This window comes from Garra rufa, chromosome 2, assembly GCF_049309525.1.
Source record: "Garra rufa chromosome 2, GarRuf1.0, whole genome shotgun sequence".
Taxonomy (NCBI): domain Eukaryota; kingdom Metazoa; phylum Chordata; class Actinopteri; order Cypriniformes; family Cyprinidae; genus Garra; species Garra rufa.
In genome coordinates, this window is record NC_133362.1 from 10,140,758 (window position 1) to 10,157,757 (window position 17,000).

General features: G+C 38.6%; 1 protein-coding gene across 13 annotated transcripts in view; it reads left to right on the plus strand.

The window, feature by feature from the left end:
* ablim1a (actin binding LIM protein 1a) overlaps nucleotides 1-17,000 on the plus strand; it is a 72,260-nt gene that overhangs the window by 37,232 nt on the left and 18,028 nt on the right. For 8 of the 13 annotated variants that reach the window (XM_073833691.1, XM_073833693.1, XM_073833685.1 and 5 more), the window contains exons 5-15: nucleotides 261-387; nucleotides 472-565; nucleotides 3,232-3,319; nucleotides 4,470-4,528; nucleotides 5,982-6,059; nucleotides 7,996-8,151; nucleotides 8,504-8,548; nucleotides 9,526-9,552; nucleotides 9,782-9,911; nucleotides 11,004-11,087; nucleotides 11,432-11,479. In XM_073833691.1, coding sequence (XP_073689792.1) covers nucleotides 261-387; nucleotides 472-565; nucleotides 3,232-3,319; nucleotides 4,470-4,528; nucleotides 5,982-6,059; nucleotides 7,996-8,151; nucleotides 8,504-8,548; nucleotides 9,526-9,552; nucleotides 9,782-9,911; nucleotides 11,004-11,087; nucleotides 11,432-11,479 — 936 coding nt within the window. Of the gene's footprint in view, nucleotides 1-260; nucleotides 388-471; nucleotides 566-3,231; nucleotides 3,320-4,469; nucleotides 4,529-5,099; nucleotides 5,145-5,981; nucleotides 6,060-7,995; nucleotides 8,152-8,503; nucleotides 8,549-9,525; nucleotides 9,553-9,781; nucleotides 9,912-11,003; nucleotides 11,088-11,431; nucleotides 11,480-17,000 lie in introns of all 13 variants that reach the window. The other 5 variants (XM_073833684.1, XM_073833692.1, XM_073833690.1 and 2 more) reach the window with 3 other exon arrangements.

Here is a 17,000-nt window from a genome sequence, read left to right on the forward strand (position 1 = left end):
ACAGCAGTGTTGTTGATAAATACCATTATTTGAGTCATCAGTATCCTGATGTGTAGATTAAGAGCCTTACTAGATCCCAAATCTGTGTTTGCAGTATGAAAATGGTTTGCATGTTTTGGGACAAAAATAACGGCACAAACTGAGTTATGTGAAACTTCAAATCGTGCAGAATTCAAAGATGTTTTTTTGTTTTAATAGGGAAAAGCACCAGTCGAGTAAGACTGAGTGTCAAATGAGTTTCTCTTTTTTGTTTGTTTCAGGTTGTGCAGGCTGTGGCAGAGATATTAAGAACGGTCAGGCTCTGTTGGCCCTAGAGAGTCAGTGGCATTTGGGCTGTTTTAAATGCAAGGCCTGTGCCAAAGTATTGACTGGAGAATACATCAGCAAGTAAGACGCATTTATACACAAAATCCATCCATTCTATCTACCCATGGATGACTATGCATTGGTTTGTTCTCTGTATGTGCACAGAGATGGCGCCCCCTACTGTGAGCGTGATTATCAGGTCCTGTTTGGAGTGCAGTGTGAAGCATGTCAGCAGTTCATCACCGGGAAAGTCCTGGAGGTACCGAAACACACACACACACACACACACACACACACACACACACACACACACACACACACACATATGTTGGGTTTACATGTTTTATGGGGACATTCCATAGGCGTAATGGTTTTTATACTGTACAAACCGTATTTTCTATCGCCCTAACCCTACCCTACACCTAAACCTAGCCCTCACAGGAGATTGTGCACACTTTTACTTCCTCAAAAAAACTCATTGTGCATGATTTATAAGCCTGTTTCCTCATGGGGACCTGAGAAATGTCCCCACAAGGTCAAAATCTACTGGTATTCCTATACCAGGTACACACACACACACACACAGTTTTGGACTGGTAACAAACTGATCCCTTGAAATACTTTTTGTGGCTTTTAACTCATGTCGGTAGCTTGGAACAGTGTTGCTATTGTTAACTTAAACTGTTCAAGTATATATTAAATTAATATTAAATATTACAAAATGAAAAAAAATGGCAGCTAATTGAAATACGTTAGTTAAAGTACTAAAATTATTAAAACTGGAAATGAAATTTCTGAAACAGATTATTAGAGTAAAATCCTATTTGTGGACCACAAAACTAGTTTTAAGTAGCACAGGTATATTTGTAGCAATAGGCAAAAATACATTGTATGGGTCAAAATTATTGATTTTTCTTTTATGCCAGATCATTAGGATATTAAGTAAAGGTGCTACCGTAAATTAAATTTTTGATTAGTAATATGCATTGCTAAGAACTTCATTTGGACAACTTTAAAAGCGAATTTCTCAAAATTTAGAATTTTTGCACCCTCAGATTTCAGATTTTCAAATAGTTGTATCTCGGCCAAATATTGTCCTATTCTAACAAACCATACATCAATGGAAAGCTTATTTATTCATAATGTATAAATCTCAATTTCGAAAAAAATTGACCCTTATGACTAGTTTTGTGGTCCAGGGTCATATTTCAGCCTTTCTTATTAAAAATGGTATTTTTAATTTAATGTGTTACTTGATGTTTCTTGTGAAATTTACTAGCTATTTCTGAAAACAATCTCTTTCTAGAAAAAGGCACTAAAATATTGATGCAATTAATTTGTAGGAACAAAAACAGAGTAAAAATAGGTAAATATGCCCCTCAAATGTAAGATAAAGGGACAAAAATGTCCTTCACAATTAAATTAAATCTGTTACATCTGTTGCAATTAAAATGAAATGGAAAAAAAATGAAATGAAAAGTGTTGATTTCATCACTAAATGTATATCCTCTCATGTTGCATCAGATTTATTTATTATTTTTTTTTTTTTTTACATTTACTCACATTTCTGTTTAGTGTATGAATTCAAATTCAAAGAAATCAACTCCAAGGGAAAATATTGCCTTAATAAAAAAGTTCATTTCTGACCCTGACACCTAATCTAATGCTTTAACAGTAAACAGAAAGTAGCTTAAAATCTCAAACAAATAATTTGATAGCCTAACACTTAAACACTTCAACACCCTGTCAAAATATGTCCAACTTCCTGTTTGAATAGGAAATATGTCAACACAGGAAAGAAAATTGCGTTCAGTGAACGAGCCATCAAGTGACAACCCAACTCAGTGCTGCTGAAATGTTTTGTTTATATAGTATTCAGTTGCTTCATGCAGCCATCAGACAAAAATTCCCTGCATTAAACATTGCCTGGTCAGCACAAACCATGTTTATCTATGTGTTTAATGTAGTCTGTGTCATATATCCTAGTTTTATTTTTTAAGATTGTTCAGAACAGACCCATGACCCATTTTGGAGTCTGAACACACAATTTGAGAATAACTGTTATAGATGACATTCAACATGAACAGCGTGTTGATAGCACAAATCATACTCATGTATGTCCCATAACAAAACACACTAATTGTGACACAGAACTGTAGCACAAAAGCATGTTACACACATCTGATCACTCACAGATAACCGTCTAGAGTTTCACAACAGGCTCGCAGCAGATTCCACAGTATTGCAACAGGAAGTTTCATCCAGCTAATTGAATTTGATTGGCTGCGAGAGAGACAGTTGCCCTTTCTCATCACACTTTAAGACTGTTTTTCTGTCTGTTATAATGGCATGCAATTGTGCATCATTGCTCTGGAGTAAAGTGGACCCTGTATGAATTACTTTGAGTAGTTTGAGATCACAAGATACTGCACAGGACCTGTAAGTCTCTCTCAAAACTGATTTTTGTTCTTGAATATAAATGAAATCAAATTAAATAATTTAAAAAATTGTTAAAATAGTTGTTAAAAACTGTTTTCACTCAGAAATTGCGAGTAAATTTCACAAATAATTACAAAGAAACAGAAAGTGAATTAAACATGAAATAAGCATTAGTTGTGCATTAATTAAGTAAGCATTAAAGTAGAAAGACTAAAAAAGCATTTTTTGTAAAATGTACTCCAGAAATCGTTGTATTTTCAACTTTGAAAAACAAAGTTTTTAGGTGATTTTTGCTTTTGAAGACTGTGTGAACACAGAACGTTTCTGTCTTACTCTATATTTGATAAGTTTATTGGTTCTAGACATTTGAATAAATTACGTCTCACATGATACTCATGCAAAACATCAGCTTCTCTATAACAGTCTGTTTGAGTTATCTGTAATAGTTGTTGCACAGTTTAACTTTGAGCGTGTGTTTCTCCACAGGCAGGTGACAAGCACTACCATCCCAGCTGTGCTCGCTGTAGCAGGTGTAATCAGATGTTTACTGAAGGAGAGGAGATGTACCTGCAAGGTGAGTCTCATCATTTACAGACACCACATATATCATACATTTATTCTGCAGGATGCTTGAACCTTTGTCATTTTATTAAAACAGAAGGTCAAAACCCTTGACAGGCCTAGTCAACTGTTGTCACCAAAACCTTTACAAAGTGAAGCGAAAAAAAGTTTTATCACAGCTGCGCTTGACTAAAGTGGATTAAGCTTTTTTTTTTTTAACACAGACTGAAGAAGAGAATATGAACATCTAACAGTAATGAATTATCAATTTAATCTTTGTGATGTCAAGAATTTTTTTAAAGGCTATTTAATTGCTGGACTATGTTTAACCAAACTAATTTCTTATAATGATATTTCATATAATATACTGACAGATAAATTACAATAGCATTTATTCTGTGTGGTTTACAGTGATGCTTTTGTTGTCTAGTATCACTGGATCATTTTTTAGCTGAGCACATGGATTTTGAAGAATAAATCTGACTTTAATGCCTTTTGAAACTAAAGAGTTATTTTTAGTTTAGAAGATTTATGTATTTTATTTTTTTTTTATTTATGTTGTATTGTATTGTACAGTTTCTAGATCAACACGGTGGCAGACAGTAATAACACTACCATTCAAAAGTTTGGGGTTTATTTTTTTTTTAAAGATGTTTTAAATGTATGCTTTCTAAAGCTGTATTTATTTGCTCAAAAATACATAAAACTAAAACATATACACTGCCGTTTAAATGTTTGGGATTAGTGTGATTTTTAATGTTTTTTTTAAAGAAGTCTGTTTTGCTCATCAAGGCTGTGTTTATTTGATTAAAAAATACAGAAAAAACAGTAATATTGTGAAATATTATTGCAATTTAAAATAGTGTTTTTCTATTTTAATATACTTTAAAATTGAATTTATTTTATGTGATGCAAAACTGCATTTTCAGCATCATTATTCCAGTCTTCAGTGTCACATATGCTGATTTATTATCAATGTTGGAAACAGGTGTGCTGCTTTTTTCAAACTTCTTTGATGAATAAAAAGTTAAAAAGAACAGCATTTATTCAAAATCGAAATCTTTTCTAACAATAATAAGTCTTTACCATCACTTTTTATCAATTTAACACGTCCTTATCAATCAGAAATTTAACTCTTCCCATCTGTTTTATTATTTATCTAGGATCAACAGTTTGGCATCCAAGCTGTAAACATTCACCCAGAGGCGAGGAGAGACAGCGGGTATGGTCTCTTCTGTGTCATTCTGTGTTTACATGTGTGTCCTGTGTCTGTATGTTCTATATGTAACTCTTTTCTGAAAGTTAACATAATATGTGACCACAAAACCAGTCTTAAGTCACACGGGTATATTTGTAGCAATAGCCATAAATACATTGTATGGGTCAAAATAATTGATTTTTCTTTTATGCCAAAAGTCATTAGGATATTAAGTAAAGATCATGTTCCATGAAGATATTTTGTAAATGTTCTACCGTAAATATATCAAAACTTAATTTTTAATTAGTAATATGCATTGCTCAGAACTTCATTTAGACAACTTTAAAGGTGATTTTCTCAATATTTACATTTTTTTGCACCCTTAGATTCCAGATAGTTGTATATCGGCCAAATATAGTTCTATCCTAACAAAAACAAAAAAAAAAAAAAAAAGCTTTTTTTCCTTCTGGCTAAGCACTTTCTCCTTCTGGCTGTTTTTAGTAGACAAAACAGTCATTCCGGGAACACCGCTATAGACTAGGCAGTTCACAAACTTGTGTGATGTCCAACCAAACCCCTGTGTCTTCCTCCACAGCTATTGCCTGCGTCTCTAGCTCTCCTCAGCAAAACAGAAAGGCAGGTACTGTACTCGCTGTTAGCTGCGCCATGGCATCGCATGACCATGTGCTGCCCCCTGGAGGCTGCAGGTTGCAGTACTCCTCACTGGCAATTACACTGCAGCGCTCAGCCTGCCTGCTCTCAGTTTTAGCCATAAACCATCATTAACATCTGGTTTATTCCATCTCATAGATGCTAGAGCTACAGAACAGATAGTTAAGCCCAGCTACTGTGCCAAATAGGCCTCAAATCAAGCTAAGCTGCTGTAATCACGCATGGTGCATTTCAGCATTTCAGCATTTTAATATGCTGAGTAATACCAGATGCACTTACATTTCGATCCTTAAGCATTTCCTGCCATCGGAAACATGAAATTGCCATCGATGAGTCTCATTCATTGTGTGGAAGGCAAATGAATGATTTATTTTACTTTTAGGTTTGTTTCAAGGATGCTGTCATCATTTAGTGCTGTACTTTACAATATGTTGTAAAGTTTTCTTAGTACATTTATATTTGAATATATGACACAGTTGATGCTAAGAGGATTCATATTTATGCTGATTGACTTCCCGCAGCATGATTGGCCAGTAGGCCATGAATATTTTAATATATCATAATGCATCTTTTTACAGCCATGTGCAAGCAGTCACAAAATGTGTTGAGGTATAAACATCAGACTACATTAGGCTCATATGATGTGCAGCAACTCAAAAATGACTGTTCTGGTAAAGGCTAATGCAACATTTATCAGGTTCCCTAAGCTTGTTTAGATGAAAGTGCAAATGCAAATGCTGATGTTTTTATTGATTGCTTATGTTGAATATATGTTTTTAGTTCTAAACATGTGCTTGTTCCACAGCCGACACGCTCGTCGTCCGAGAGTATATGTTCCAGACCTGGTTCAAGCATACCTAGCTCACCGGGTCACACCATATATGTAAGTGCATCAGTTTATCATAGTGTAAATATATTTCCACAAAAATAATTCATCATTGATAATAAGGGATGTTTCCTTATCAGCAAATCAGCATATTAAAATGATTTCTGAAGGATCATGTGACACTGAAGAGTGGAGTTATGATACTGAAAATTCAGCTTTGCATCACAGAAATAAATTACATTTTACAATATATTCAAAAGGAAAATAGTTATTTTAAATTTTAATAATATTTCAAAATATTGTTTTCATTGTCTATTTGCTCAAATAAAAGCACTGAGCATAAAGAGACAAAAACATCCCCCCAAAAAATCCAAACTTTTAGATGGTAATGCATTAAAAGCTGATTGCTCAAATATCTATAACTATCATGTGTTTTACTGAACTTTACAATGTTATAAATTGGCTTACCAGAGTTGTCTTGTAGTTTTTTGGCTGTTAAAACAGATAGAAGTCTGATAGATGGCTCTCTTTCCTGTGATTGTGAATTCTGACAGCAGTGTTGAAATATACTAATGAACTGAACTGAAATATAAAAATATGTTAGCATATTAAATAGGGCCCTATGAAATCTGTTTTATTTTTTTCCAAATTCTGTTTTTCCGTTTTAATTTTTGTAGGCTTTTAATGGTTAAATTAAAAATATATATTACTCAAAACGCATGTCTAATTAATTTAAATCATGAAACTTAAACAGGTCAACAGCAGTTAATTAAAAGTTGTGCTGTTTTAATTTTCTGGATTCCATTTGTATAGTTCCATTACATTTTCTATGATTAACTGATTAAAAAAAAAAAATAAATATATATATATATATATATATATATATATATATATATAATGTAAAAATATAATATATAGTATATAATATATATGTTATATGTAATGTACATAATAGTTTATATAATAGTTTATTTGCAAAAACAGATAACTCAATTTTCAAAAATTATGTTTTTATTATGTTTTATTATGTTAGCTGTATTTGTAGTTATTTTTACTTTAAATCAAAATAACCCAGTTTGAATGAGATTAATTGTAATGCACAATGAAAAAACTTTTTTGAAAATTGTTAAAAACGTTATCTGTTTTTGCAAATAAATAATCAATTTAGTTTTTTTTTAAGTTGACATTTTTCTAGGTTTTAAATTAAAAAAATATTACTCAAAAACATGTCTAATTAATTGAAATCATGAAACTTACATAATTTAACAGCAATTAATTGATTGCTAAATTCAATTTTATTTTTACCAAATGCTGTGTTTTAATTTCCTGAAATCCATTTGTATAGTTTCATAAAATTTTCTATGATTAACTGATTTTATTATATAAAAAAAAAACAATTGACCTTTTTAAGACATTTAAGTTTCTGTTTGTATATGATATGATGATGGTTTTTCTTAAAAGAACCTGTTAAATGCTGATGAAGTGACTCTTAGAGCAGTTCTAGAGATTATGTTCATGTATTCATATACTGTATATTGAGACGGCACACACTTCAGTGTGTGTAGTAAATGAAACCGCACATTTGCACCATTTATTCACAGAACATACAGGATTCATATTATTGAAATAGTATATATTTAAATTTGTGGCTTAATATTCACAGACACTAGTCCATAAAGTATTGAGATTTAGGTGTACTAACCTACTTCCTACTCATCCAAAATTTGGCAAATTATGTGACATTCTGCGTTATCCGGTACATTTTATCCTGTGATTCCATCTGCATCTTCTGCATTGCGGAAATCATAGGGTCTCAATTAAAGCAACAACTGTACAATTACTGTAATGCAAGTGGCTTTTTGCTTTTTTTTATTTAAAAAGCTCATATTACAATCTATATATTGGCCTGGGAGAGGCTTTCTTATATTTTCACTGCTGTCATGTAGATTTCCAGATATCTGTGTGACTCCCTGTGTGTGTTTGTGTTCCTTAGGCAAAAGTAGACAATGAGATCCTTGATTACAGGGATTTAGCAGCCATTCCCAGGGTCAAAGCCATTTATGACATTGAACGTCCAGATCTAATCAACTATGAGCCACTTTACACCACTTCACTGGATGAATCAGAGGAGAGAGAGAGTGTGGGAGAGGTAAAAGTCGAACAGAAGCTCTGTTTCAAGCCCTAGTGACCTTTCTATCTAGACAGCTTCAAAGGTCACATGCTCCTGAAGTAGGTAGCCAAATTTAGCATCATTCTACAGCAGCATTGCATATATGCATTTAGATTTCATTCATCAGATTCAATTATATGACATTATAGGATGCTGCTTTAAAAGGCACATAAACAGGGATGCAGCTCACTAGGATTTGAAACAGAGCTCTTGAGTTCAGTATGACATTGAATACAGAGTAATACATTTTTTTTCAGTTTGTATAAATGTGATATTCACTTACAGTAGTGCTTTATTTCATGTTCACCTGGTCACACCTTTCTGTTGACAGCTGCAAAGCTCCAGGAGAGAGTGTTCGCCCATGCCAGAAGACAGAGTAAGTTAGTCACATGACTTTCTCATTCTCAAATTATTGGTGTTCCTGTAGTTCCCACACTGGATATGGACTAGCAGTCTTGAAGAAATCCAGGAGACTGTATTGTGTCCCCTTTGTGATTTTATATGATTCAGTTGGATGCTCAAGACTGCCCCTTGTGGCCACTGAAGAGTCCTATAATTTTAATTGATGACTCTTATTGGATTATGTAGTACAGTAATAAGCTTTTGTGTTTCATTATTGAAATGCTGTGTGTTTTAATTAAATGAAAATAAATAAATAACCATAATTTCAAGACAATATAACAGGTATGTGACCCTGGACCACAAAACTAGTCTTAAGTAGCATGGGTGTATTTGTAGGAATAGCCAAAAATACATTGTATCGGCCAAATTTATATATTTTTTTATTGGCAAAATCAATAGGATATTAAGTAAAGATCATGTTTCATAAAGATATTTTGCAAATTTCTTACCATAACTATATCATACTTATTTTTTAAATAGTAGTAGTAATATGCATCACTAAGAGCTTCATTTGAACAACTTTAAAGATGATTTTCTCAATATTTAGATTTTTTTGCACCCTCAGATTCCAGATTTTCAAATAGTAGTATCTCGGCCAAATATATATCCTATCCTAACAAGCCATATGTCAATGGAAAGCATATATGTTGCTACCATGATAAATAATTTATTTATTTATTTTGAGCAACATAGTTTATTTTTATAAAGAAATAAATGCATTTGTTCTGCAAAATTCATCAAAAGTGACAGTAGAAATATTTTTAATGTTACAATACATTTCTATCTCAAATAACTGCTGTTCTTTCGAACTTTCTGTTAATCAAAGAATTCTGAAAAAGTATCACTGTTTTCACAAGACAATATTAAGCAATACTGCTTTCAATATAATTTCTCAAATTTGATTTTGGGTTTAAATTGTAAATGTATTACATTTTTTCCCTCTTGTTTCAGACCAGGTCACCCACACCGACTGCTGAGGTAAGTCAGATTTAGAGTTTTATTTTGCATGTAAGCAAAAATGAAATTATTACATAATATTACTGAATATTTATGTGTTTTATGGGAGCAATGCCATTTAATTTTCATTTTAAATATTCAATCATTTATTTATAGATTTTGTATTGTGAATTGTAAGTGAATCACATTTAGATTTTCATATTAAACAATAGTGCTTTTTTTAATGGTGTATGCTTCCTGTATTTCTCAGGGTTACTACGACATGAGAGAACGAATCCTCCACCGGTCGACGAGTCAAGGCTCCATCGGCTCGCCTGTATACAGCCGCCACAATTACACCCCCACCCTGTCACGCTCACCACAGCACTTCCACAGACCCGGTGAGCTATGAGCCCTCTCTGCTGCAAAGCTCCAAAGACTAATATATTAAAATTTCATCAAATCAATTTCTCTTTTCCTTCCATGGATTATTTACAGTTTTCTAATATGACACTGTTCTCCACCAGTGTCCACATTTAGCTTCAGAATAGAGAAATCCTATCCGAATCTTCTCAAAAAAAAATATGGGCTGGGTTTTATAACAAATATTCTAATATTTTGTCATAATCAATAGTGAAGTTAATGTTCACCTGTCTGACTTTTTCATGTGTTAAATTGTTTAAGTACAGATATATGTAGATATATATATAAAAATAACAATGCCTATTTATTTATTATTATTATTTTAAGGCTAAAAAAGGTTTTTCACCAGATATTTTGTGCATCCAGATGTTTTACTTCTTAGTAAGTTACATTACTTTTAGTGGTCATTCTGATTAGATTATTAGAATAGCACTACTGCAATAAAGTAATGTTTTATTAATGCAGTGAGATTTTTATTTTAAGAAATTATCATAAATTAGCTACCGTACTACCGTACCACCATATTATGGGTCAATGCACTTAATTATCAATTGAATATAAAGCCACAAACAATAAATTAATTATATAAAACCAAACCTACACTCTTAAAAATGAAGGTGTTTTAAAAGGTTCTTTACAGCGATGCCATAGAAGAGCCATTTTTGGTTCCACAAAGAACCATTCAGTCAAAGGTTCTTTAAAGAATCAGCTCTTTCTTACCTTTTTATGATGTGAAGAACCTTCTTTAGCCACAAACAACCTTTTGTAAAACAGAAAGGTTCTTCAGATATTAAAGGTTCTTTATGGAACCATTTAGACAAAAAAGGTTCTTCTATGGCCTCGTAAAGCACCTTAAGCAAAAAAAAAAAACTAATTTCTTTCTTTTGATTTAGTTTAAAAGTTAGATTTAAAGAAAAATTAAAACAGCGTGTAAACATGGCTTAATTTAGTTTATAGCTTGATTGATTATTTGTTTGCTCTTTTCAGAGCATATATCAGTAGAGATATTTCACCCAGCTTTAATCTGAATTATTCTCCCTATTGACCTTTGACCGTGTTTGTGATTGGAGGCACTGAGCCGTCCAGTGGTCGGAGTTCCCCAGGGGCCAGCACCCCTCCTCTCCTTCTGACTCCTAAACATTTTCACCTGCCAGGTACTGTTGGAGTCTTCCAGCGGCCCACTGTGTGTCAATCCCAGCATGCCCCTGTGTCTAAGCACATGTTCACCATAGCACTTTCTGTGTCTGGCACTTATCACTCTGTCTTAAAGCAACAGTTCACACAGAAATGAAAACTCTGCACGAGCAAACACCACTAGCATTTTCGTTCAGAAAATGTAAAGATCTTTCTTTGGTAATAGTATGTGCAAACTGTCTGTGATGGAGTTATCAGTTTCTCTGACTTGATTTGTTCATCTGTGTATTTTGTTTTTCTGTTTAAAACCCAATATCTCTATTAAGAACTAAAATGAACTAATTTGATGTTTTCTTTCTTTCAGATCAAGGAGTAAACATCTACAGAAAACCCCCTATCTACAAACAATATGGTACAGTCATTCAGAATCTTTGAATTCAGTGCTTTGACTTTCACAACAAAGAGATGTTCGAATTTTGACACATGCCTGTTGATTTAAAATGTACAAGCAGTGTTTCCCAACTGTTTTTGTCTTATGTTCCCACATACAAAAGTGAGTACACCCTCACATTTCAGCAACCATTTTAGTATATCTTCTCAAGGGACAATACTATAGAAATGAAACTTGGATATATTTTAGAGTAGTCCATGTGCAGCTTGTATAGCAGTATAGATTATTGTCCCCTGAAAATTACTCAACACACACCCCTTATTGTCAAAATAGCTGAGAGTACAACCTAAGTGAACTTGTCCAAAGTTTCAATACATTGTGTTAGCACCATTGTTATCTGGCACTGCCTTAATCATATTGGGCGTAGAATTGACCAGAGCTGCATAGGTTTTTGCTGGGATCCTCTTTCACACCTCACGGAGCTGCTGGACGTTAGACACACGCTTGAGAATGCCCCACAGGTGCATAATAGGGTTCAGGTCTGGAGACATACTTGGCCACCCAATCACCTTCACCTTCCTCAGCAAGGCAGTCGTCATGTTGGTGGTGTTTGGGGTCGTCATCATGTTGGAAAACGTCTCAGGTTACGTAGGTAACCCTAGTTCCCTGAGGACAGGGAACGAGACGCTGCGTCCTGGTTAGGACACTTTGGGAACTGCTCTCAGCGTGACCGGTTCTGAAGCTCTTATAAAACAACGACAATGAACTTGACATTGACCGGCGCCAGCCCATGACGTCATTAACAAGGCGCCTACTAGTATAAAGGGGCGCTTGTGAATACATCAACCATCTTTTTGTCTGATGGAGACGTAAGTGGGGCCCGAAGCATGGCTACGAGACGCAGCGTCTCGTTCCCTGTCCTCAGGGAACTAGGGTTACCTACGTAACCTGAGACGTTCCCTTCCGGAGGGAACTCTACGCTGCGTCCTGGTTAGGACACTTTGGGAACGATATACCAACGCCGCCATGCTGAGGAGTAAGTGAACAACTGACTGATTGAGGAGTCAAGAAGGAACATCACTCCCCACTACTTGGGCCGACGTCACAGCTAGCTCGGCCACCCAAGCACGGAACTCCTAGGAGTGGAGGCCTGATACTTCTAAGCGAGAGTAGGCCTACCTACACTCACCGCTAGTAGTGAAGCTTACCCTTAAGTCTTCATACTAGGCGGGGGTTCTGAAGAGCAGAGGCTCTAAACAAACTCTCTAAACGAGAGGAAGCCTAGCAACACTCTGTGCTTGCGGGAAACTCTGGGAGTGGAGGTCAGAGACCTAACTACACTCAACACTGGAGGTGATCCATGAGGCTCCAGGAGCCTAAGCAATAGAACCACCTAAGTGGAGTTCTCAGGAGAGTGGAGGCTTCTGCAAGAAGACTCTCTAGATGAGAGGAAGCCTAGCGACACTCGATCCTATAAGTAGTGCTGTCTGCAGTGGAGTTGGAAAAACCCAGGGGTTTTTAGAACCAACTCTAGAATGGGAACGGAGGAATACTGCGTAACCCATACCATATAGGATTTTAAAAAAGAACCCAACCTTCGGGGGGAATCTTTACCACTCATGTGGATTTCAGAAAGTGCCCAAGGACTTGCGTGTGCACTTACCACTTTACGTGGGTTTTAAGGAGTGCTCAAAGCTTCGCGTGAGTACTCACCACTATTGTGGGTTTGAGAAGGTGCCCAGAGCGTAGCGAGGGAAACACCATATAATTATCACAGGCGACAGCAAAGCCTGGAGCTCTTCTTTCGGAGCTCTGTAAGAGTGGAGGTCTCAAACATAACCCATGTATGAGGGGAGACCTGACTACACTCACGCTTGTAAGTACAGAGGCGGAGCTTCTGGAGAACGGAGGCTTCACAGAAGACTCTCTAAAAAGAGAGGAAACCTGACAACGTTCAATCCACTAGCTCTTAGGAGTGGAGGTCTCAAATAACCCTTCAGTGAGGGGAGACCTAGCTACACTCACGCCTAGAGGTACTGGAAGCGGAGCTTCTGGAAAACGGAGGCTTCACAGAAGACTCTCTAAGGAGAGGAAACCTAGACAACGTTCAATCCACTAGCTCTTAGGAGTGGAGATCTCAATAACCCTTCGTGAGGGGAGACCTGACTACACTCACGCCTGGAGGGAAAGACTGGAAGCGGAGCTTCTGGAGAACGGGGGCCTCACCAGAGGGGAAGCCCCGACACGCTCAATCCGCCAGCTCTTTACGAGTGGAGGCCTCAACGCTCTAAGTGAGGAGAGACCTGACTACACTCACGCCCAAACTTATTTTCCCTTTAGGAAGAGTGGAGGCTTCTGCAGGAAGACTCTCTAGATGAGAGGAAGCCTAGCGGCACTCAAACCTATAGGTAGTGCTATCTGCAGTGGAGTTGTAACCACCCAGGGGTGTTTAGAACCAACTCTAGAATGGGAACGGAGAAATACTGCGTAACCCATACCATACAGGATTTTAGAAAAGAACCCAACCTTCAGGGGGGAGTCTTTACCACTCATGTGGATTTTAGAAAGTGCCCAAGGACTTGCGTGTGCACTTACCACTTCACGTGGGTTTTTAAGGAGTGCTCAAAGCTTCGCGTGAGTACTCACCACTATTGTGGGTTTGAGAAGGTGCCCAGAGCGTAGCGAGGGAAACACCATATAATTATCACAGGCGATAGCAAAGCCTGGAGCTTCGGAGCTCTGTAAGAGTGGAGGTCTCAAACATAAACCCTTGTGTGAGGGGAGACCTGACTACACTCATGCTTGTAAGTACAGAGGCGGAGCTTCTGGAAAACGGAGGCTTCACAGAAGACTCTCTAAGGAGAGGAAACCTTGACAACGTTCAATCCAATAACTCTCAGGAGTGGAGGTCTCAAAAGAGCCCCTCTAGTGAGGGGAGACCTGGCTACACTCACGCCTAAAGTACTGAAGGCGGAGCTTCTGGAGAACGGAGGCTTCACAGAAGACTCTCAAAAAGAGAGGAAACCTGACAACGTTCAATCCACTAGCTCTTAGGAGTGGAGATCTCAATAACCCTTCGTGAGGGGAGACCTGACTACACTCACGCCTGGAGGGAAAGACTGGAAGCGGAGCTTCTGGAGAACGGGGGCCTCACCAGAGGGGAAGCCCCAACATGCTCAATCCGCCAGCTCTTTACGAGTGGAGGCCTCAACGCTCTAAGTGAGGAGAGGCCTGGCTACACTCACGCTTGGAGGTACTAAAAACGGAGCTTCTGGGGAACGGAGGCCTTCATAGAGACTCTCAGAATGAGAGGAACACCTGACAACGCTCAACCTCCCAGCTCTAAAGAGTGGAGATCTCACACCAAATATTCAGTGAGGGGAGATCTGCTACACTCACGTCTGAAAGTACCAGAAGCGGAGCTTCAGGGGAACGGAGGCTTCACAGAGACCCTCGGATGAGAGGAAGCCTAGCAACGCTCAATCTCCTAGCTCTATGGAGTGGAGATCTCACCCAAATATTTTAGTGAGGGGAGACCTAGCTACACTCAACGCTTAGAGAATACCGGGACTCACAGCAGGGCCCAAATGCTGAGAGCAGGGCCCTGTAGAGTGGAGGCTTTGAACGAATCTCACAGAGAGAAAAAGCCTGACAACACTCGGTCTTGGTGAGCGGTATTCTAATAGTCCCTAGCGAGAGATGCTCGAGAGTGGAGGTCTAAACGAAAAACCCAGGGGAGACCTGGCTACACTCAACGCTACAAGTACATGAACCCACATCACAGGAATCTGTAGAGTGGAGGCTTCAAGTCTGGAAAGAGAGAGCCTTAACAATACTCAGCTTTGGCAGAGGGCTCAAAGCACAGAGCACAGCAGTTAGCGAGGCCTAAGCAGGCCTACCAGCTAAATACCACGAGTATGTACTTGTAAGCGGAGCACTGAGGGGAGCGAAGGCTGCAACTGGACGGTTCTCATGCAGGAGAACACATCTAACCATTCTAAGTCTAAACCATAGGGAAGACCAGTCGCCCGACCTACATCATGACGCCACTAGGCGAAAGGAGGTCTGATCAGCAGCAGCGAAGAGCGGAGGCTCCTACAGAAGGACTCTCAATCGAGAGGAAGCCTACAGCACCCTGACAACGCTCACCGTGGCAGGAAAGTCTAGGAGTGGAGGTGCTAACCAACAGAGCTCATTAATAACGAGGGGAGACCTACTACACTCAACCCCCTAAATGCTATCTGGACAGAGCTGTAAGCACCTATACAGGGTTCAAAAGGTGAAACCTGGAGGTCCAGACCAGGGCTTCCGCCAAGGAGGACCTAACACTGTGAGCTTCGGTGTAGAGCGAGGCTCACGAGAGCCTACCAGCTCCCAGAACTGCCCAAATCTGATAGAACTGTGAGAAATCAGCCTAGACAAGAACCTCCATAGAGGGGCATCTCGTCAGCGCAACTCTCAGAGAGAGGAGGCCTGAAAAAATCCTCACACTTAGGGGGGGTTTCCTAAACTTTCCTCTCTCACTAAAGAAAACTTCTTTCTTTCCCTTTTTGACAGGGCCCTGGGGAGCGGGGCCTTCAGTGCACTGACTCACAAAGAGAGGCAGCCCATGCGCTCAACCCTGGGTTGCTCCTATCTTCTTAAAAGGAGGGTGGGGAACCTACCCTAACCTCCCGGTCTTCACACTCAGACGAGCGGAGTCTAGAGGGACTCTTACCACGGGACGGGGTAGATTGCCACACCCAGTAGGTGTGTAGACATGCATATGCAGGTATAAATAGTGCCTAAGCCGAGCTCAAAAGCAGCGGAGGCTTCAAGGGATAACTCTCAGAATGAGAGGAGGCCTGACAACGCCTAACCCCTACAGGAGTCATTTACGAGTGGAGGTCTGGTACACTAACTCACAAACGAGGGAAGACCTGGCTACACTCGACACTCAGGGACCTTAGGAGCTCAGTAGCTCAAATACTAAAGTCTCACCCAAGCGGAGCTGGTAGACAAAGAATACGTACATATACATATACACAACCACCTATATGTCAGTTCATGTACCGGGCCAACGGATTGAATTTATCAATCTATCGTCAGCCCAGCCCCAGAGTCTTAAGGGGAAAAAAGGGCGGGTGGCCGCACGACGTGAGGGAGAAGGGAGAGGATCGTTTCCCTACGATCCCGTCTCCCATAACGCACATCACGTCTCCTCTGAGACCTACCCCTCCCAAGAGGAGGGTCTCGAGTGGCCACACAAAACCGCCTGGCCCTGCCTCCAGCCCGCAGGCCAGGAGGGGCCAGGCTCCCCCTGCGTTCGGGTGGAGATGAGGACCGGTGAGAAATAACAGACCCCAAAGGATCTATTTAGCCGCTGAGCACGCCTCCGCCTCCCTGAGTTAGTCGAACATCGTAACAACGGATGTACCGAATAATTCGGAAGGCGAGACTGGCGCATCGAGGAGAAAGCACTCATCTTTCTCCCCGATGTCTGCAAAAATTCACCTACAAGCCTGTGGTGTGAAACAGCTCAGCCATCTCCACGGGTCTTCAT